General features: G+C 14.1%; 3 protein-coding genes across 3 annotated transcripts, besides 49 other annotated features; all 3 read right to left on the bottom strand. All coding sequences in view use genetic code 6, as the record gives it.

The window, feature by feature from the left end:
• Positions 1-203: 203 nt before the first annotated feature.
• Positions 204-230: a microsatellite.
• Positions 231-236: 6 nt separating this feature from the next.
• Positions 237-301: a microsatellite.
• Positions 302-347: 46 nt separating this feature from the next.
• Positions 348-413: a microsatellite.
• A 65-nt stretch (positions 414-478) lies between these two features.
• Positions 479-531: a microsatellite.
• Positions 511-540: a microsatellite.
• A 364-nt stretch (positions 541-904) lies between these two features.
• Positions 905-990: a microsatellite.
• Positions 911-971: a microsatellite.
• Positions 967-1,050: a microsatellite.
• Positions 1,007-1,049: a microsatellite.
• Positions 1,051-1,180: 130 nt separating the features above from the next.
• IMG5_171040 (hypothetical protein) lies at positions 1,181-2,279 on the bottom strand. Its single transcript, XM_004029838.1, has one exon. The coding sequence runs from the start codon at positions 1,812-1,814 to the stop codon at positions 1,224-1,226; it is 591 nt and encodes a 196-aa protein (XP_004029886.1). The 5' UTR covers positions 1,815-2,279; the 3' UTR covers positions 1,181-1,223.
• Positions 2,280-2,880: 601 nt separating this feature from the next.
• Positions 2,881-2,959: a microsatellite.
• A 942-nt stretch (positions 2,960-3,901) lies between these two features.
• Positions 3,902-3,947: a microsatellite.
• A 107-nt stretch (positions 3,948-4,054) lies between these two features.
• Positions 4,055-4,103: a microsatellite.
• Positions 4,104-4,116: 13 nt separating this feature from the next.
• Positions 4,117-4,150: a microsatellite.
• Positions 4,151-4,846: 696 nt separating this feature from the next.
• Positions 4,847-4,886: a microsatellite.
• A 128-nt stretch (positions 4,887-5,014) lies between these two features.
• Positions 5,015-5,062: a microsatellite.
• Positions 5,019-5,071: a microsatellite.
• A 30-nt stretch (positions 5,072-5,101) lies between these two features.
• Positions 5,102-5,140: a microsatellite.
• Positions 5,141-5,174: 34 nt separating this feature from the next.
• Positions 5,175-5,216: a microsatellite.
• A 432-nt stretch (positions 5,217-5,648) lies between these two features.
• Positions 5,649-5,808: a microsatellite.
• Positions 5,654-5,795: a microsatellite.
• An 823-nt stretch (positions 5,809-6,631) lies between the features above and the next one.
• Positions 6,632-6,706: a microsatellite.
• Positions 6,707-6,866: 160 nt separating this feature from the next.
• Positions 6,867-6,938: a microsatellite.
• Positions 6,922-7,009: a microsatellite.
• Positions 6,925-7,009: a microsatellite.
• A 1,279-nt stretch (positions 7,010-8,288) lies between these two features.
• Positions 8,289-8,343: a microsatellite.
• A 548-nt stretch (positions 8,344-8,891) lies between these two features.
• Positions 8,892-8,966: a microsatellite.
• Positions 8,903-8,976: a microsatellite.
• A 348-nt stretch (positions 8,977-9,324) lies between these two features.
• Positions 9,325-9,383: a microsatellite.
• A 25-nt stretch (positions 9,384-9,408) lies between these two features.
• Positions 9,409-9,473: a microsatellite.
• Positions 9,474-9,782: 309 nt separating this feature from the next.
• Positions 9,783-9,861: a microsatellite.
• A 110-nt stretch (positions 9,862-9,971) lies between these two features.
• Positions 9,972-10,071: a microsatellite.
• Positions 9,975-10,078: a microsatellite.
• A 165-nt stretch (positions 10,079-10,243) lies between these two features.
• Positions 10,244-10,283: a microsatellite.
• A 254-nt stretch (positions 10,284-10,537) lies between these two features.
• Positions 10,538-10,582: a microsatellite.
• A 1,394-nt stretch (positions 10,583-11,976) lies between these two features.
• Positions 11,977-12,024: a microsatellite.
• Positions 12,025-12,864: 840 nt separating this feature from the next.
• Positions 12,865-12,970: a microsatellite.
• A 1,994-nt stretch (positions 12,971-14,964) lies between these two features.
• Positions 14,965-15,006: a microsatellite.
• A 1,548-nt stretch (positions 15,007-16,554) lies between these two features.
• Positions 16,555-16,580: a microsatellite.
• Positions 16,581-17,364: 784 nt separating this feature from the next.
• Positions 17,365-17,432: a microsatellite.
• Positions 17,366-17,417: a microsatellite.
• A 313-nt stretch (positions 17,433-17,745) lies between the features above and the next one.
• Positions 17,746-17,800: a microsatellite.
• Positions 17,801-18,819: 1,019 nt separating this feature from the next.
• Positions 18,820-18,870: a microsatellite.
• A 362-nt stretch (positions 18,871-19,232) lies between these two features.
• Positions 19,233-19,286: a microsatellite.
• Positions 19,287-19,389: 103 nt separating this feature from the next.
• Positions 19,390-19,432: a microsatellite.
• Positions 19,433-19,612: 180 nt separating this feature from the next.
• Positions 19,613-20,442, bottom strand: IMG5_171030 (hypothetical protein). Its single transcript, XM_004029837.1, has one exon. It carries the CDS (start codon positions 20,235-20,237, stop codon positions 19,704-19,706), a length of 534 nt encoding a protein of 177 aa, XP_004029885.1. The 5' UTR covers positions 20,238-20,442; the 3' UTR covers positions 19,613-19,703.
• Positions 20,443-20,850: 408 nt separating this feature from the next.
• Positions 20,851-20,932: a microsatellite.
• Positions 20,859-20,942: a microsatellite.
• A 139-nt stretch (positions 20,943-21,081) lies between these two features.
• Positions 21,082-21,115: a microsatellite.
• A 1,050-nt stretch (positions 21,116-22,165) lies between these two features.
• Positions 22,166-22,226: a microsatellite.
• Positions 22,169-22,238: a microsatellite.
• Positions 22,239-22,368: 130 nt separating this feature from the next.
• Positions 22,369-22,952, bottom strand: IMG5_171020 (hypothetical protein; the record flags this gene model as incomplete). Its single annotated transcript, XM_004029836.1, has 1 exon — positions 22,369-22,952. A coding segment is annotated over one exon (483 nt), but the record flags the coding sequence as incomplete, so codon positions are not given.
• Positions 22,953-23,043: the final 91 nt, after the last annotated feature.

The raw sequence follows: 23,043 nt of genomic DNA, 5'->3' as shown, positions 1-23,043 counted from the left end.
AAATATATTTTATATTTAATTATTAATTTTTTTTTAAACATAAAAAATATAAATAATTTTATTAATTTAAAAATTATATAAATAATTTTATTACTTATTTATTTATTATTCATTAGTTTATCCTTTTATATATACTTTAAAATACTTGTGTTTTATATTTTTATATTTAGTAAAAAATAAATTTTAATTTATTAATTCAATCTATATATTAATATATTAATATATTAATAAAAAAAATATTTAATATATTTAAATAGATTTATTTATATATGTAAATAATATATAAATATATTTAAATATAAATATATAAATTTAATGACATAAATAAAAATAAAAAAAATTTTCAAATATATTTATATATATATATATATATTTATATTTTTTATATATATATATTAATATATGTATATATAAAATAAAAAAAAATTCTTAAATTCTTATATAACTAATTTTTATATATTATTAAAATATTTATTTATATTTATTATACATAAAAAAAAAAAATTATTTATATAAATATAAAATATAAATATATAAATAATTATTTAAATTTATATTTTAATTATTTGAGTCTATATGTATAAAAATTAAATATTTTTTTTTTTTTTTAAATAAAATACCTTATATTTCTGATAAGCAATTAGGATATTTTTAAGATATTCTTTGAAACAAACTTTTATTTTACTATAAATATTTCTAATAAAATAAATCAAATTTATGAATAATTAATATGTATTATTTTTTTACAATATATCCACCCAACACACAATATTAAGAAACTAATATAGGTCCTAAAACTAATGGTTCAGGTTATTATGAAGAATCTATAATTAAACTAAAATCAAAATTTATTTTATCACTATCTATAAATAAAAATATATATTTTATATATAATTAAAGATATATAAATATATTAAAAAAAAAAATTTATAAGAAAAAATATTAAAAATAAATATTAAAATAATAAATATATATAAATTAATATATATAATTTTATTTATTTTAAATATATATATATATATATATATATATATATATCCATATATATAATACTATAAAGTTTATTATTTGTTCCAATTATTGTTGTAAAAAATATAGTTTTTTTATTTAAATAATTTTAGAATTCATCTATATTTTCCCAATTTGAATTTTTATAAATTATATTTTCTTCTAAATTTTGTTTTAATACTATTGATTTGCTTTAGCTTTTTCTTACAGAAAAATCAATTAAAAAAGGATATTTTTACATAACATTTATTATTAACTTATCTAAATCTATATTATTAAAAGAACATATTAGAATTTTTTTTTTTCTTGATAAAGAATATGTATTAAATCTGAAAAAAAATCCAATTTTTTTTTCTCGGAATAAAATAGAACACAATTAATTGAATTTCCATTTAAAATTTTACTAAAAATATCATCAAATTTTTCTTCTTTTACATAACTAGGCTTTTTTTATTCTAAAATAACCTCTAATAACTCTTTATTTTACACTTTGAGTTCTTCGAAATCAACAATTTATAATTAAAGCTTCTTTGGGTTTACTAAATATACATAATTAAGAATAAAATTGAAAACATTATGCCTTTATTCACCCAAAAAATTTTTTTATTAGATTTCTAAGATAAAAATCGAATTTTCATTTTCTTGTAAAAATTAAGAACTTTTTATATTTAAAAATAGCTTATTTTTATCAATAGATTTTTGTTCTAAAATTCCTTTAAAAAAACTGGATTTTTTTCCTTTAAAATTTAAATTTTCACCAATTTTGATTTTTTAAAAAATTTCTTAAATAAAAACTTCATTTTCATTTTCCAAAAAAAAAATGAAATTTTCACCTTCTTTTTTCATTTAAAATTCAAAATCTTCCAGAAATTCGCTAAAAACATCATTTTTGTTGTTTTATTATTCTTTTTCCAAATAAAAAAACCAATTTTTTAAATACTACCTACACTAAAAATCCAAACATCTAAAAAATTCATGAAAATCTTCAAATTTTTAGCCTAAAAAATATCCATTATCCCCTAAATCTTCTAAATCTTTTATTTATTCGAAATCTTAGCAGATCTACTATGCATAACACTCTTATTTAAAACTACAATAGGTACAATTTTCAGGTTTTTCCTAATCTATGGGAAAAACCACTCCCTTTTCATTCATATTTTTTATCATTTTAGCCAACTTATTTCTCCTTTGTAACAAGCTGATAGTTTTTGACCTTAGAGGAGATATAGTAACGATTTAATTCATCTATAAATAATACAAGAAGGCTTCGAGATTATTTTTTTCTTTATTTTTTTAACTTACCAAAAGACAATAATAGATACTTTAATTATTATAAATTTCCTGTTTTTTACCTCCAGTCTTCAATTCAAAAGGGATAGCACATTAGTATGTTTTTTTAGTAAAGAATTCTTCAATTTAGCACATAAAAAGGCAGTCTATTTGTCCTTTTAAACCTAGATTTTTATCTGTAATAGAAATTTCATTTTATATTAAATAAAGAATTTTTATTTTGCGTTTAGAAGGGCAAGTTTCAATTGCTTATTATTCATAAAAGTATTTTTTAAGAAAATCAAGTATATTTTTGGTTATTTAAACTATTTCTTATTTTATGTCTATAAAATCTTTATTTAATAAAAATAAATCTTCAATGTATTTTTTGTAGAGATCTTTTAAGATTTCGTCTATTTATTATTTCTCGATTTCTTCATTAAAAAGGTTTTCTTGTTTTTCTTTTTGTTATGTGTAAAAAGACATTATATTTTCAAATAATTCATGAATAATAATTCCTTTTAACATTGCCCAATTCATATTTTCTTTTGCACAAAATAATAACTTTATTAATGGTCTTCGATAGCAAGGTTCTTTTCATAAATATATATATAAATACATGTATAAATATATATATTTATATATATATATATATATATATATATATTCAATATATATATATTTCTATTCTCTTTTTTTTTTAATTTTTTTTTTTATATACGTGACATAGCAATTAAAGTGGGGTATAAGATAATATCAGGTTCTAAAATAATTACATTTGTTGAATTGAAAAATTCTTATATAGTATAAGTACCGTCTTTTATATGATTAATATTTTAATAATCATGTACTAATGTAATAAAGAGTATTTTTTATTTTAAACTTTAATATTAAAAATTTCCTATTAGAGCTAATTCATCACCAATTTCATATTCTAAAGATACAATTGAATTTCCTAATAAAAGTAAGGAAATTTCTATTTTTTCTAATTCCAAAAATTCTTCTTTCGTAAAAAAATCTTCATTTTTTTTAATTATTTCTACATTTATATATTTCATATTATTTATTTAATTTAATTTCTTTCCTTCACAATTAATATCTTTTTCCATCATTTATTAAAACATATCTATATATTCTTTTTTTACTTAATTTTTGTACAATATGTTCGTTATTACGAATCTTTTACTTTCCCAAAGATTTAATTTTTATAATAGGCTTTAGGTTTTTTTTATGTTTTCACTTATTTTTATTAAGCCTTCGATATTTGAGTCTGATTCGTCATCTGAAATAACTGCTTTGAAATATAAAGAAGTATCTATATCAATTTTTTATTCCTCGTTTCTTATTTAAGAATGTTTTTCATAAGTTTCTTAAGTATTTTTTGGGTTAAAAATTTCTTCTAATTGATTTTTCTCTAATATTTTTGTTGATTATTAAGTATTTTTTTAAAGATTAACTTTGTTTTTGGTAAAATATTAATCGATTTTTGTTAGTTTTTTGTTTGAGCTTTTTTATAAAATTTTTTAAGACATTTTTTTTTATTTTTTTTTTAATTTAAAATAAAAAAAAAATTGCGCCTTAAAATTTTTGATTATAAAAATAAACAAATACATATAAATTAAATTTATTAAATATTTAATATATATAAATATATAATTATTCAAATATATTTATATATTAATGTAAATTTCTATATATTTAATTATTATTATTTTTTAAATTAAAAGCAACGAATTATTACAATATTTATTGTCTAAAAAAATAAAAGAAAAACATCTTTTTTTTTTATTATTATTATATTTTTTTTTTATTTATTTATATTTTTTAAAAAAATATAAATTTTTTTTTTTTTATTTTTTTTTTCTATTTATTTATTATTAATATATATATATATATATATAAAATATGCCTTCTTTATCATCAAAAATCTTCTTAACCAAGAATTTCATTGCATTATTTAAGAATTTCATTTCTTTTTCTTCCCAAATAATACTCTTCTCCCACATTACACATATCGAAGAATCTTTTATTATGTTTCTATTTAAAGATAGTACTAAAATATTAATAAGCTGATAGACCAACAACTGGAAGAGGCCACCAAACCATCTTTTTAGTTGCATAAATTCTCCATAAAAGTACTAAATTTGCAGTTGCTGCGGCATATCCAGCACTATTTAATTAAACAAAATAACGATATTCACGTTTTGCAATATATGCCCAATCACGTTCGACTTATGTTTAATAAAAATTACTATCAAAGTTTACTATGAATTTCTATACGAAATCTTTTCTTAATTTTGAGGCTTATAATTCTTTATCGGAATATCCTCTTTGGTATTCTAATTCTTCCTTTTCGAATAAATATCTTCTGGTTGAATATGACTATTTTTTTTTATTTTAATTATTATTATTTTTATTTGTTTTTTTTTATTTTTTAAATAAAAGAAATATATTAAATTTATATTTATTTTATTATTATTTTTTCCTTTTCAGTTTAGATTTAATTTATATTGTTTATATATATTATATAAATTATTAAAATTAGTTATTTTAATTCTTATTTAATAAAAATAATATATATATATATTATAATAATATAAATATTTATTTTTGTATATTTAATAAAAATTTTTATTAATAAAAATATACAGATATATCTTATAGGAAAAATATCTTCAAAAAACATTACAATTATCATTTTATTTTTTTTCACTAGGTTTATCAATTTTAAAATCTGATTTATTTTAAATATTATTAAATTTATTTTAATTTTAATTAATATTTAAATTTTTTTCAAAAGTTTTAGATCTAATTGTATTTCCTTTAAAAATAAAAAGATATAAAAAAAAAATAATAAAAAAAATTACCATTAATAATACTAAAATTATTTTATCGAGATTATTATTATTATTATTATTATTATTATTATTATTATTATTCTTAAATTTATTTTTATTGCTTTTTTTATTATGTTATTAATTTATTTTCATCATGTTTATTATATTAATTATTTTAAATATTATCTTTTTATACTTATTATACACTAGTATTAATAATTCTATTTTATTTAACTTTTTTTTATTAATCTTATATATCTTATATATAATTTATGTTTTTACATTTTATATCTTTTTATTATTATATATCTGGTATTATTTATTATTAATGAATATAAACAGGTTATCTTTTTTAAATTTACATCTATTAATTACTATATTCTCTACTATTTTAAATATTATTATTTAATTGTACACTTTAATTAATCTCAGCTTTTTAATTAGATTAATGTTTTTCATCAATTTAGTCATAAACTACATAAGAAACTTCATTTTATTTTTAAATAGGCGAGTAGGCTAATAAAAAGCTATTATTATTATATTATTATTAAATAGGAGATTATATCAATATTTAGTATTATTATAATGGATATTATTAAATAATTAATTGCTATTATTATTAAATAGGTGATTATTAAATAAATTATTGCTATTATTATTAAATAGGTGATTATTAAATAAGTATTTATTATTAAGGAATAGATTATATAGTATTTTAATTGAATAAATAATAATCATTATTATTTGATTTTTATTAAGGACTAATTAAAATTTATTGAATTTTTTATTTTTATTTATCAATGCCTCTATTTATATTTTCATTCGTTTTTAGTATTTTTTTTTATAAATTATTTTTATTATTATCATATATAATACTATATTCTTCTACTTCATCTGTTTCTTAATTTATTTCTAAATTTGGTGAATTATTTTTCGATAATTTTTTCTTTTCTTACTTTTCTTATGTTCCCAAAATTTAATTTTTATATTTACTATCCGTAAATTGACTTTTTTCTGAATTTTTACTATTTTTTAAATAACTTTGATTATTTATACTCTACTAAATTTATTTTTATTCGATATAATTAGGCATTTATTTTCTCAAACTATTCAATTATAATTAAATCATAGCCTAAGTTTGGTATTTTTCCGTACTTGCTGGTACCTTTTATATTAAAATAGGACTTTCTTTAACTTAAGAATCTCCTAAAATAGTATCATTTATATAAAAGCTATTATTTTATATATTTTTTAAATTTGATTTAATTGATTAATGTAAAGAACTTTATTTTCTTAAAGGACTTGTATATATTATTTTTTGTGGAGAAATTATAAAACTTTCTTGTTAGTTAATAAGACTTGTTTCCAAAGGAAATTTTGTCATATCACTTCTTATAATTATTTTTTATAAAGGAGAACATTAAATAATTTTCTATAGATTTATATTTTTATTTTAAGGAGATTATTAATCTTATACAATTATTTAAGGAGAATGTTATTATTATTAAATTAATCTATATTATTATTAATAAACTATTCTCTAAGGATTATTATTATTAATAAATTATTCTCTAAGGTGATTATTATTATTATACTATAATTTAAGGGCAACACTCGATAACATTTATAACATTTTAATAACCTGAATATGGTATAATATTAATTAAACCTTAAGGTGAATTTTATATAATATTTATTATTCTTTAAGGCGAATATATAATAGTTTAAGGAGTATTTTATATAGTATACAAATATTATTATTATTATTATAATTATTATTATTATGATAATTATTATTATTATTATTATTATTATTATTATTATAATGTGTTTTGAGATTTTAAGGGCGATTATTATTATTATAATGTGTTTTTTTGAGATTTTAAGGGCGATTAATATATATCTTTATGATATTAGGCACTATTTTCTTTTTAAGAGATGTATTATAGACTTTAATTTGTTAAATTTTTGAGTTTATTTTCTATTTCATTTTTGCGTTTTTCGAATTCTTCGGAATGTTTGTTGAATTTTTATTAAATTGGTAAATATTCGTCCATTATATTTTTTATTTATTTTTCTTAGATAAATATTGTTTCTGTTTAATTTAATTCTGGATTTATTATTTTTTATGAGAAAAAGATACATTATTAATTTTTTTCTTGTTAATTGTTTAATTATATAGAATTTTCAATATAGAGTTTATTTACTTAATTTTAATATGAATTTTATTCTATATGTAAATTATTTTAAGTTTATTATATATTTTCTTTTATTATTTATGTTATTTTTTCTAATGTTTATTCTTCTTATTATTATTAAATTTAGTCTTCATTTTCAAATTTAAATTCATGTTTATTAGTTTTTTATTATATATATAATTATTATTGAGAAGTATTTACTTGTTCATTTTAAAATTATTCGATTATTTAAGGCATATGGTATTATTTTTATTCAGGTATATATTGATTAATTTATATAGAACTATTGTTTTATTATTTTACTTATAAATTTAATTATTAATTATTAAAAGGAATAATAAAGCTTTATTTTTAATCTTTTAAATTAACTTAATTTTATTCATAAAAATTTACTTAATTATTTTCTTATTTTTATTCATATAAATGTATACAATTTTATTTATTTGAATCATTTATTTAATTCTATTCTTTTATTTAATCATTATTTTAAGGAATTTAGATTTACAATTAATTATTTATTTAGTTATAATCTTAGTATTGATTGGTTTTATAATCTATAATATTATATTTTGTATCTAAATTATTTCTATTATTATCTATTTATGATTCCAAATGATTAATTTAATTATCTTAAGTATTTAGTTTAAATTCTATATTACTATTTTTTAATTATTAATTTATATTATTAATATTTTATGTATTATTTCTTTTTATATTATCTTCTTATTATTATAAAATTTAAAAATATTCATTATAATCAATGTTAATTTTTTGAATATTTTAATCAAAATTATTCTAATTAAATTAATTACTAATTTCTTATTTATTATTTTTTTAAAATAATATTTAATTTTAATTATTTAAAGCTTCACTATAAGTTTATGTATTATATTCACTTTAATTATTTTCATATATATTTAATAATTGTTATTTCTTTTCTGTTATATTACTATAATATTCATTTTAATTAATCTAATTATCATATTATTTTTCTTTAACTTCTTTATAATATTATATTTACTTAACTTCTTATTATACATTTATTTAGTAATCTTTTTCTTTTATATTTATTTTATCATAATAATAATTATTTTCTAATTATTTATTGCTTTATTTATGAAATTCATTTAGATTATTAGTATTTTAATTACTATTTATAAATAAATTATTAGTTTTTTAGTTTTCAAATGTAATGTTTTTAGTATCATTATTTTATTCGAAAGTAAAGCTATTTTTATTAATTTAATTTAAAGTTTATATATTCTATATTTAACTTATATTTAATTTATTAAATTCATTATAAGCATTTTATACATTTATATTTTTATTTGGTATATATTATTTATTTTATTAAGGAATTTATTTTTTATAATCATTTTTATTGATAATATTTGTATTATTACTATATTAAACTTCATTCTCTTCTATTTTATTATATTAACTATCAATATTTTAATCAAATTAATTATTATTTGATTTTTAATCATTTATACAATTAGTTTAAATATCATTATTTTATTATTAAGAATTATTAAATTGGTTATTGTTTTTAAGAATTTATTCTTTATTATCAATTTGGTTAATTATTTCTTTTTAATCTTATTAATTATTATTTTTAATAGTTTAATATTATTTTGTATCTTATTATTATTATATTTATTTATATTTTCCTTAATTAATTAATTTATTTTCTAATTATTCTTTTTTTATTCTTAATTCTATACTTCTTTTTATTCCTTAAACTCCTCAAATGGATATTATTTTTGAATTATACTACATTATTAAATTAAATTATTCGAAATCAAATCATCTTAATCTGTGTTTGTTAGATTTTATTTTAAATCTTAATTTACTTCTTAATATTCATTTTAATTATCAAAGTATGAATTCATGCTTTTTTATTTGTTTTCTTCTTATTATTTATTATTTTGAATTTATTAATTGTTTTTCAATTATTAATCTTTAAAGTTTACTTCTTTATTATCTAAATTTTAATATATATATTATACTTAATTATTATTATTATTATTATTATTATTTTTATTATTATTATTATTTCTATTACTATTATGTTTTTCGAATATTTGATTTCCTTTTTATTTATCATTATGGACTTTTTATTTATCATTATAATTATTATTTTCAATTAAATTATTTTTATAGACATAATTATCTTAATTATATATTTCTTTTTAATCTTTTATATTAAATTATTAAGTTTATTTATCATATTAATAATTATATTTAAACTAAAATTAGTTTTAATCACTTTTCATTTACTTTTTTATTTAATCTTCTTCTTATAGGCTTTATTTAGGTAAATAATCTTTATTTAAAGCAGATATTTTTTATTTGTTATTTTCTATTGAACTATTATTTACTAATTAATTTAAATTAGTTAATTATCTAATATTATAATCATTTTTATTTATTTAAGATTAACTATTGTTTAACAAAGAGTCTTTATCTAATTATTAATAACAATTAAATAATTATTGATTATTTTATTATTAATATTAATTAATAAATTAATCATTTTTTTATAATTATACATAATCTAAAACATACTTATTGTTTTATTATTATTTATTTAAGTTATCAAAATTATTATCATGTTAATAATCACTATTATTTTTGTATAATCCATTTAAATTATTTATATTTTATTATTATAATTAATTGTCTATTATCGTTATTATATTATTTTTTTATAAATATTATTACTCTTTATTTTATTATTATTATTTATTATTATTATTTATATTAAAAAATTGACTATTAACTATCTTATAATCTAATTCTTTATTTTATAAAGATTAATATTAATTATTAAATTCATTATTTTTTTATTAACCTTATTATTAATTTAATTATTAAATCTACTAAGAACTATAAAAGGAAGATGTTTTTCTCTGCTAATTATCTAAATTTTATTTATTTAAAGGTGAATCATATTTATTTGAAGGAGAATTTTATAAAGAAGATACATATGAGTTTTCTTTTTTTTAAATAATAGATTTAGAAATCAAATTATCTTAAAATTCATTTTATAATGAAATTAATTAATCAAAATTTATTTATTATTTAATATCATTTAAATTATTTAAGTCATAACTATTTTTTACTTTCCTCATTTAATCTATTTTATCTTTTTTTAAAAAAGAAGAACTATTTAAATTATTTCCTTAAAATAAAATAGACTTATCTTATGTAAAAGCTTCTTACATTTATATTATTTATTTCTATTATTCTATTTTTTATTCTTTTTCTTATATTTTCTTATTTTAAGTTTCGATAATATTATTATTTATATTTTTTCCTAATTCTAATGTATCGTATTCTGAATTTTATTTATTTTCAATTTATTTCTAGTTTTTTAATATTAAATTTTCATCCTTCTCTTCATTTTCTTCTTCTTTTTTTAGAGATTATTTAATTGTTACTGGATTTGATTTATTACTTTCTTATATTTGTTATTTTTATAATTATTATATTGATTAATCTTCACATTTATTTGAAATTAATACAATTTAATTTTAAAATTAAATATAATCATTTGCTTGTTAAGAATTTAGTAGTAGTTTTTAATTATTTTTTTATTCTTAATTTATATTTTTTAGATTTATTTTATCATATTTCTATTCAGTATTTTGACGTTTTTCTTCTTCTTCTTCTTTATATTCTTATTTGTTATTATTTTTAAATTCTTCATATAATAATTCCAATTATTAATTCTAAAATTCATTATTTTTTCTAAATACAACTTCATTATCATAAATATAAAAATTCTATTTCTAAATAATTTAATTTTATAAATTAATTAAATCGTTTTTTTATGTTTCCAAAATTTAAATATTCTAAGTATCATTAATACATTCCAATACATAAATATTATTCTTACATTCTTAAACAATTTAATTTTTATTATTAATAACTTCTTCTATCTATAATATTTCTTCTTTTTTTTATAAACCATTATCATGTAAACTAAATAATTAATCAAAATTATCATTTTTTTAATATAAACCAATATTTTTGTCATAAAAAGGAGACATTTTTATCTAAAGTCCTTTATTTTTAGGAGTATTTACTAGATAATTTTATAAAGAATTTTCTTTACTTTAAAAATTAGATTTAATAATAAAATAGTCTTATATTTTTATATTTTCATTTTTTATTTATTTTAAATCATCATTCAATAAATTATTATTATTTTCAAAAATTATGTCTGCTTTTTATTCCTAAGTAATATCTTTATATTTTTTCATTTACTAATCTTATTATTATTGTATTATATATTAGCTTTCTTTTGAATTCATTTAGGGTATATTTTATTAATAATTTTCTAAGCGTGTCATATTTTCTTAAGATTTATATAATTATTGTTATGTATATGATTCTTAATTCTTTTAAATATTCTAATATTATACTATCAGTTCATCTTTTTATTATTCTTATAAGTTTACATGAGATTTTAATATATCTTCTATTTATAATGTTAATGGTAAGCATTTAGCATCTTTTTATTCTTTTATTTTTTTTCACAATCGAAAATATTTTAATTATCGTTTTATTCGTCTTTTGGAATTATATAATGATTATTAATATTATTATTATTATTTTGCTCTTTATATATAATATTTTATTCTTTTTTGTTTAAATATTTATTTTCATCAAATAATTATTATTATTTTTATAAATCATAATTATTAATATTTATTTATTTATTTACTGCTTCATTTTAATTATATTTTATATTTTCTTAAATAATATTTTTTTATTTTTTATTTTAATCTAAAAATTAATTTATTTAGTTATTTTCATCTTCTAATTGATTAAATAATTTTATATTATTTTAATTTTCCTTAATGATTTCAACTTTTTTTTATATTATTTAATCAGTATTAAAGTTTTTATCTTAATCAATGTGTTCTTTTTATTTTTATGTTACATTTAATTTTCTCTAGTTATCTTCTTAATTTATTTATTATTCTTTTTATCCTTTATTTAAATTGTCGATTTCTACTTAATTTATATTTTCATAAAAAAAAGATGAGTTTTTTTATCTATATCCTTATATTTAAGAGTTTTATTTACTTTAAACTTTTGAATTATTTATTTATTGTTCATTAATATCTTAAATTTGTTATTAAATTTATTAAATATCTTATTAAGGATAGTCTTGGTTTTCATATAATTTTTGTGTTAAATTATTTTTGTTTTATTTTAATTAATCATTTAATAAAGATTCATTTATTTTTTCTGATTTTTAGATTTATTTATTGTTATTAACTATTTTATCTTTATTTTCTAAATTATTTAATTTTAAATCAAATAATTCTTATTGTTTTTTTCTTATAAGTATTCATTTTAATAATATTATGATTTATTTTTTTACATAAATACTTCTTACAATTCAAATATTTATTTTTAATATTATTATATATAATTATCTTTATTCTAAGAAATTTAATTTAAATTTTATTTTATTTATTAATCATAAATTTATTCTTCTAAAAGAAATTAAAATTATTATGAAGGTGAAAAAACTGATTATTATTAATACTATTATTATTATTACTATTATTATTATTATTATTATTATTATTATTATTATTATTATTATTATTTGTTATTATTGTTATTATTGTTATTATTCTTTTAAATTCATATTTATCTCTTGTGTTATATATTATATAGATAATTATTTTTATTTTTTATTTTATTTTATTTTTATTGGCGAATTTTATTATGATTTCTATTTCATCATTTCATTTTATTATTTTTGTTTTTATTAAATGTTATTTTTTTAATACTTGTTGGTTATTTATTTATCTTAGTATCCTTATTTCTAAATATTTTTATATACTTACATACTTTATTAGCTATTATCATAATTTTTATCATTAATTTTTTTGTATTATTCTAATTTATTCTATTAAAATTATATTTTTTAACCTTATTAATTATTTTCAATATCATTTTTTTTATCTATGTTAATTTAATCTAAACATTTATTACCAATTTAATAAATTTCGAATTAATTTTATTATAAAATTTGTATTTCTACTTATTTTTCTTAAAATTATATTATCTAATTTTGAAATTTCATATATTCATCTTATTATTATATATCTAGCGGAATATCTTATTAAATGTTTTCTTAAATATATTAATATAATATAAAATTAAGTTTAAAAATATCTTCTTAATTATTTTATATTTATTTTAGTATTTCTTCCTGCATACTAATTAATAATTTTTATTTTATTTTTTTATTATTTTCTTAAACCTCGACTTATTTTTCTATATTTACATATTATTTATACAATTAATCTAAATTTTAATTATTAAAAGTGAATTCCCTTTATCCTATATTACTTTTACGATTTTGGTAAAACTCATTTGAATTATTATTTTCGTCAGATTAAGTTTTCTAATGTAAGAATTTGTTTTATTATTAAATAATGCCATTCTATAAATCAATAAAACTTTTCCTTAAATTAATTTAATTTTGTTTATTTTACTAATCATCTATATTCTCATTGACATACATTTAATTTTTATATTCGTTTATAATTAAATCTTATTTTATTTTTAATTCCTAATATTTCATTTTTTAAATTTATAAATTTTTTTCATCTAAAACATTTTCATATTATTAAATTAAAATATTATTTACATTTCCATTACCCATTTATATATATTTATTATTATCTTATTCTTAAATATAACCTTAATTTTATTAAAAGTCTTATAATTATTAATTTTTTTATTCATTATCTTATATTAATTTAATATATTCATAATATTATTGATTATGTTATATATATTCACTTTTCTATTGTTCTTTATCTATTTTATTCTAATTATCATCAAAATAATTCGAGAAAAATGACTATTGATGATTTCCTTAATAACTAATACTATCATTATTAGGAGAATTTATTTTAGATGAAATAATAGAACTGGCATTACTTTTGATCTTTTTTTTAAAAATAAACTCATCGTGTATTTAAATAATTTAATTTTAAATATTAATTAATTAATCTTTTTATTAAGAATCATTAATTTTTTCATCTACTAATTTATTTTTGACTTTTTTATATAAATCTTCTTTTAAATATTCAATGGATATATCATCATATTATTAATTTTTTTAATTAATTAAAATATTTTTATAGTTTTAAATAATTTCGTCTTAATTTGAAAGCTTTTCGATATTTTGGATGTCATTTAAACTTTTATTTTCTAAGATTTAATTTAGTATTTTTTAAGAAATTAATGATTCTTATATTTAAATTATTTATTTTTAATATTTAACTAAATCATCTTTTTTCTTAATTTAATTTAATGATGAATTTTATGTAGATTATTAAGGATTTAATATTTATTCCATTTATATTTCAATTGCCTAATTTTTAGCTTCGTTTATTTAATTTATATTTTTCTCTAATTCGAAATTATCTTCATTATTATCATTATCTTTATTATGTTCATTTATTATTTGATCAGAATTTAAAATTATCTTTTATTTTTCTTAAATTATTTGATTTTATATATTACTAAGTTCTATATTATTAATTTTATTTAAATTTTTTATATCATTATTTTCTTCTTTTGTATTTTATTGATTTATTTGTTATATATGTTTATTTAATTTTATTAATTATTTATTTTATAAATTATCTAATGATTATATTGTTTGAATTTATTATTACTTTTCTTTTAAATTATCAATACTTTATAATTCGTTTTTGTTTTCATTTATATATTGATTATAATAACCATCCTATATTTATTTATATTCTTAAATTTCTTATTAATACAATTATCCTTTATTGTTTTACAATAGATTCTATTATTATTATTATTACTAATTTTATAATTCGAATTATTTTTATTATTAATAGAAATGTAAATTATATTATTATTATTATTATTCTCTAAATTATTATTGAGTATCATTATTTTATTTTTCTTTAGAATTCTATTTTATTTTATCATAGAAATCTAATTATTTCTCACTATAACTATTTAATTATTACTTATTATCATTTTATTAAAAATTAAAAAAATTAGGAAATTTTATATTCATTTAATTTATTTTTGGGAGTATTTTACTAAGAAGATTTAATAGAACTTGCCTTGCTTTAAATTTTAGACTTTACAATATATTTATCCTATATTTCAATAATTTAATTATGAATTCTAATAATATCATCTTTAGATATATCAGAGTTTGTTTCATTATTTTCAATTTATGAATTCTAGTCATTAAATACAATTTTATTTTTATTTTATTTAATTTATTCATATAAAATTAAACTTAACTCTTATTTATTACATTCATTAATATTTTGAGTTTAGAAAATTTCTTAATAATAATTAATTAATTAATTTCCGTCTTTTATTTTTAATAAATTTTAAATTCCTATTTATTATTAGTTATTTTCATCTAGTTTTTAAATTTAATCAAATCTTTTTTATTAAGATATGAAATTTTCTTAAATTTAAATGATTTTTTATTAATATTAAATTAAATTGTCTTTTTATTATTCCTATATTTAATTTGAACCTATAATATTTTATGTTTATTTTCTAGAATTACTTATTTATTCCATTTACATTTAAATAGCTAGGTTTTTAGCTTCATTTATTTATTTTAATTATTTTCCCAATTCAAATATGCTTAATTCTTCTTATTAATTATTGATTATATTTTCGTATTTTTCTAAAATACTTTATTTATTTTCTACTATAATTTCCTATATAATATATTTTTTTTCTTATTTTTAAATTAATTCTTCTTTTTAATTATTTTTAAAGGTTTCATTTATAGAAATTGCTTATATAAATTTATTTGGTGAATTTTATATTATTTCATTTATAAATTTATTCTAATTAGTAATTTGGTTTTATTATAGTTTTTATAAGGAAAGCTCTTATTTTTGATCCTATTTTTTTTATTTTTCTATTAATTATTCTTAGATTAAAATTATTTAATCTTAAAACTATATAAAGTCCTTTTATTATGTTTCGTTTAGTTTTGAATTCTCTAATGATTAATTTTATTCTTATATATATTATTATAAAATCAAATTAATTTTTTAAATATCTTCCTAATTATTTTGTTCTTCATTTAAATTAATTATTTCTTTTTATGAAATTGCTTATTTAAACATTTCTAAAATAATATGTTATTTATTTTTTTAAATATTAAAATTAATTTCATTATCCTCTTATTATTATTATTATTATTATTATTGTTAATTTTAATCAATAAATTTTTTTTTTAATTAATTAAGTGCTAAATCTACAAACTAAACATTTAAATATTCATATTGTTGTTTTTATATTGGAAATTCATTTTATTTTTAATTAAAAAATTCATCCTGTTTTTAATTTTTTTCGGAAAAAAAAAATTCTTCTTTTTATTTTTAATCCAAAAAAACTTTCTATTTTTATATAATTTAACTTTAGAAATTAATTAAATTTTTTCTTGTAAAATTCAGTGTTTCATTATTTTCTAGATTATTTACTTATTCTAATATGAAAATATTATTTTTATTTTCTTCTATTATAGTATTTTTTTATTCTTTTAATTAAAAAAAATCAATCTTTTCATTTTTTTCAAAAGCTTAATCGTAAAATTACAATAATTAAGTTAAATTTTCATTTTCAATTTTAATTTTTTCTTTTATTTTTTAATTCTAATCTTAACAATCAATAAATTAATTATAAAAAGGTTATATTTTTGTATTATTAGGAAAATATTATTAAGATGATTACATAGATAAAACATTACTTTAATTTATTTATTAACTAATAAAATCATCATATGTTTCAATAGTTTTACTTTAAATATTTATCATTTCTTATTTTGGTACTATGTTATTTTAATTTAGTTATTATTATATGATTTTATTTTATTTATATTTAAGTTCCTCTTATAAAGTTTTTTCATTATTATTTGATTAATTTTATATAATTTCTTAATAATAATCAACTAATTAATTATTATTATTATTTTATTTTTTTATTGATTATTCTTAAGATTTATTTTCTATATAAGTATTATTTTATTAAGATTAGTTTTCTATATGACTATTATTCTATTTTGATATATAAGATTCTTAAATTTAAATTATTTATTTTTAAAAATTATTGATTATTTGCTTTTCTTAATTATTATTATTATTTTTATTTCCTTAATTTTTTATTGTTATATCTATATTTTTAAATTCATTTATTTGTTTAAAATCACTAGCAAATTAAATATAATCTTATTATTAATCTACTTTTTATATCATTTCTTTGCTTTCTTAATAATTTTAATATTCGTTTTTCTAAGTATTCTATTATTATTCTATTTAATTCAAATATTTATTATTATTTTAAACTTATTCAATTTTGTATTTTTCTAATGAAATTTATAGTTTATTAAATTATTCTTATTTTAGTTTATATTTTTCTTATATTTATTAACCTTATTTTTCTATTAATCTTTCCTATTTTTAATTTTATACTTATTATTCTTATTATAGAATGATAGAATTTTAGATATCTATAAATTATTTAACTTATTCTTAATTATTTTCTTGTAAATGTTTATCTAAAACTATCTTTAAATTAATAAAATCTTATTATTAATCATTAGTATTTAACTAATATGCATTTCCAAGCATTTAAAGAATAACTTATTATTTATTAATTTATTAATCTTCTTAATTATTATGATTTTAATAACTTAATAATTACTTTTATAAACTGTTAGGACTTGAATCTTTTAACAAAATATTTTAATTTTAAGGAAAATCTAATTATTTATTAATAAATTAATTTTATTACTATTAAAAATGTATCAAATTTTAATTATTATTTTATAATAATACTTAATTTTATGAATTATCTTCCATTTATTTAATCTCGTCTATATTTTTTTATATTTCTTAAATATTTTTATGTTCATTTATTTTTTCAAAATCATAATTTTCCTCTTTTTTATTTAATAAAATATTCCTATATTAATTAATTAAAGGACTTTAATTTTAAACTTAATCAATCAATTATTAATCATTTTAATTATATAATTCTTATTTATTTTATTATTCATACTAATCTTATTATTAATTACCGAAATCAAATATTTTTACACTTCTTTTTAAAGGAGAATTTCGTTAGGAAGATCTCATAGAGCTTGCTTTACTTTAAAACTTTGATTTAAAAACAATATTATCCTACATGTTAATTAATTAATTTTATAATTAAATTATTTCTTCTTTTGATAAATTCGAAAAATCGCTTTTATTTAAATCATTTTTATTGTCAATTTGTTTATTTTTAATTTATTCATATATAATAGAACTAAGTTCTTAACAATTTTCATCATTTTAATCGAATATTTATTAATAATTATGTCTTAAATCTTATTCATTATTTAAATTTTTATGTATTTATTGAGTATTTTCATTATCTTTTTTTTAAATTACTTAAAGTTATTAGTTTATTTATTAGTCTTAAATTTCTATTATTTAATCTTAATATTCTATTAATTATTTTTTTTCTTATTAATTTTAAATTATTTAATTTTGTTTTATTTTTTTAATCTCTAATTCTATTTATTAATCTTTATTTATTATTTCTTTTTAAGTTTTTTAAATTTCCTTTATTTGTTCTTATTCTCCTCCTTATATATTGATATTATTTTTATTTTTAGGAGTATTATATTTTAGATTTTCAAAGCTTTCTATTTTTTACTTATCATTATTATTATTATTTCCAGTTTTTTTTGCTTATTGTTCTTATAATAAAATTACACTATTTTGTTCTTTTTATAAAGTTTAATTTTATTATTTAGATTTAGTTTCTTATATATATTATTCTAACATACTATTAACCTTATAGACGTTGTCTTATATATTATTATCAAATTAAGAGTTTTTATTATTATTTAATTAAATGTTTTCATTATGATTAAATTCAAAACTTTAATTTTTCAAATTTTCTTATTTAGTTTATTTATTTTCATAAAAATGAGATTTTTTTCCATTAAAACTTGAATTTTTTTCCTAAATTTAATTTTTTTAATTTAAAAATTAATTTTATTTATTAATAATTTCTTCTTATAAATTTTATAAATTATTTCTGGCATTTTAAATCAAAATTTCTTTTTTTTCAACTTCATTTAGATTTTCTAAAACGAAAATTTTGTTCTTACTTTCTTCAATTATCATGCTTATTTTTTTTTTTATTTCTTATAAATTTTCTTCATTGTTATCAATAAGTACTTTTTCATATTATTGGATTAATTTATTTTATTCTTCTTTACTTTCTAATACTATATCAGTATTTACTTAAATTTAATTATAAAAAGGAAATATTTTTCTATTCAAATTAGAATTTTTAGGAGTATTTTATAAAGAAGAAGATTTTTCTGAATTTACGCGGCTTTATACTCTAGATTTTAAAATAAAATTGTCTTAAATTTAAATAATTTTTTGTTAAAAGTTTATTATTTCTTCATTTGATAAATTGTTTTTATTCTATATATTACTTTCGTTAATTAATTTATCTTTTACTTATTTTATTTTTTCAAATAAAACTGAATTTTATTCTTAAAAGGAGTTTATATTTTTTTAGTTTAAAATTTTCTAATAATTCTCAACTATTTCCTATTAATTATTTAAATTTTAAATATTTTCTAATAATTAGCTATTATTTTAGCTTTGTTTTAATAATTAACTATTATTTTATTTTTGTGAACTTTTGTAAAGTCTATTATTAAAAGATTAATTTAATTATTTTTCAATGTACTATTCTTAAGATTTAATAATTTCATTTTAATATTCAATTAATTCCTATTGCTTATTATATTTATTTTATACAGAAAAAATATTATATTCTTAACTTTCTATTTAATCATTTAAAATTTTCAATATAATATTTTTTTCTTGATTTATATTTCCTAAGTCTTAAACTTATAACAATTCATTTTAATCATTTATTATATCTTTATATCTTTTTAATATTTTAGTTTTTTTATCTATTATATTTTCTTAAGCTAGTTCTTAACTTTAACTATCATAATAATCATTACTCTATTCAATAATTTCATTCATTTATTTATAATTTTCTTTTATTTAATTTAATTTTAATTACTAAACTGTTTATTTTTCTTAAATATTCTATTAGTAATCAGCACTATAACTTTATTAAAAATTTTAATCTGTTTAAAGATTTTTATATAATTATTAAGTAGTTTCTATTTATAAAGGATATTAATTTTATTGAAGGCTTTTTTAATTTTATTAAAGATTTTAATTTTAACAAAGAACATATTGTTATTCATTATTTTAATTATAATCCTAATTTAAGTCTTATTCGAATTTCTATTATTATTAAGTGGATTTTTAAATATTTTTATTTACAATTTATTATTATTGAAGTAATATGAGCTAATCCTAAAACTCAATAGAATCATTTTAATTTTATTTATGAATAATTTAATCATTTTAATTTTATTTATAAATACTTTCTTCTTTTATATTATTAATTTCTTAATAATTATTATTTTTTAACTAATTATTAATATTTTCTTATATATTATTATTTTCTTATTAATTTTTATATTAATTTATTATTTGATTTACTTATTACGATTCTTATTTAGAAATATTTTTATTAAAACAATTTTATTAAGTATCTGAACTCTATATTAAAATTTATTATTATTCTTGTTAATTTTATTATTTATTATTTTAGTTTTGTAATTATTCTAATATTTAATTATTTTCAATATTTTTTGTATTTTATTTATTTAAATCTTAATCATTTATAACTTAAACTTACTTTTATATACTTTAACTTTACAAATTTATTAGATTTTATTTTTAATTATTATTAATTAAATCTAGTTTTTCTTTTTCTTCTTCTAATTAATCCTAAAGAAGAACTTAATTTTTGCTTTCATTTAATAATTAATTTTTAACTCTTTTTATTTGTTCTAAATCTTCTTATTAATTATTATTTTAAAAGAATATTTCTTAACTTTAAATTAATTTTTATTATTAACTTTCCAATTTATTTTCAAATTATTCTTATTATTTATAATAGTCTTTACTATTTCCTTCATTTTCAGATTTATTTTTTTAAGGAGAATTTTTTATATCAAAAATCGGTTAAGAGTTTTCCTAGGTTTTAAGTATTGTTTAATGGTCTATTATTTAATTTTTTTTTGATTATTAATTTTTATTTAATAATTTTTCAAAAGAATCATTACATATAGAATTTTTTTTATTTTGACTATTTAGTATTATATTATCTTTATTTTATTTTTCTCCTAATGTTTAATTATTAGTATTTAAATCTTATGCTAAATGTTCATTATTTGCATTTGGATATTATTATTATGTATTTTTTTATTGTATATATGCTTATTATTTATATGATTAATATGATTATAATAATTAAGGCTATTAAGAAATAGGTAATTGCTATTATAATTATTCAAAATATTTTTGTTATGTATTTGGTTGTTAAGAAACAGATTAAGTTGATAATTATTATTACAATATAATCTAATCTGAATTTAATTATTAATCTTATATTTATTATTATTATTAATTTTCAAATGATTATTAAAATAGTGATTCTTTTAAATCTTGTTAATTTATTTAATCTTATATAAATTATTAATAATCTGAATTATGCTAATTTAGGAAATTCTCGTTTTCGATTTAATATGTTTATAAATCTTATGAATTTTTCTTATTAAATTATTATTAGATTAAATATCCTTATTTATCTTTTTATTTTCGTAAATTTTTTTCTAATCTTTCTTTTTAAATTCCTTTATTATTATTATTATTATTATTATTATTATTATTATTTTTATTATTTTAATATTATTATTTATTTTTTTATTTTTCAGGTTTATCAATATAATAAGTATATAGTTTTTAATTTAAATCATAAGTTATTTAATTAAATTTTTTTTTTTATATAATTTTTTTATTATCACTACAATTTTTTAATACTTTTTATAATACACAACTTTAAACGTTAAAAGTTACAATACTTTATTTTTTTTAACTGAAAGTTTTTTTTCTTAATTTTTCTATTTTATAAGCTTCCCATTCGATTTCATCATTTTCTTTCACTCCATTATTAAATCCAAAAGGTACGTTAAAAATTTTACTTTCAATATTTATATTTTCAAAGCAATCCGAATTTTTATGAATATTTTCATAAATTTAATTTATTAAATCTTGAGGATATTTACCCTAATTTTATTGATATACTTTATTGCATTTGCCCTATTCGAAATTTCCAAAAACCCATTAGTCATTACTATTATCAAAAATAACTCCTTTTCCATCAGGTTGACCGGATTTTAATTATCCATTATATATTTAATCTTTATTTAAATTTATTTTACCCATAATTACAAATTTACCTTCATATACAAATCCACAGTCAAATTTATCATTTATATATCGTAATAAACCTAGTCCGTAAGGATTGTTTTTTAAAGCATTTCCTAAAAATTATGAACCATCTTTAAAATCTATGACTTTTATTCTTGGATTTTTTTTGTGGAATGTTTTTTAGACAATGCTTAACTTTCACTTAATTAATTAAGAATTTCTTTTTAATTTTATATTAAAATATATTATTAAAATAAAAATAAATTCTTAAAAATTCAAATTAATTGTTAATAAAAAAAAAAA

This window comes from Ichthyophthirius multifiliis, assembly GCF_000220395.1.
Source record: "Ichthyophthirius multifiliis unplaced genomic scaffold scaff_1120509251260, whole genome shotgun sequence".
Lineage (NCBI taxonomy): Eukaryota > Ciliophora > Oligohymenophorea > Hymenostomatida > Ichthyophthirius > Ichthyophthirius multifiliis.
The sequence above is the reverse complement of the archived record's forward strand: the minus strand, read 5'-3'. Positions and strand labels throughout refer to the sequence as shown.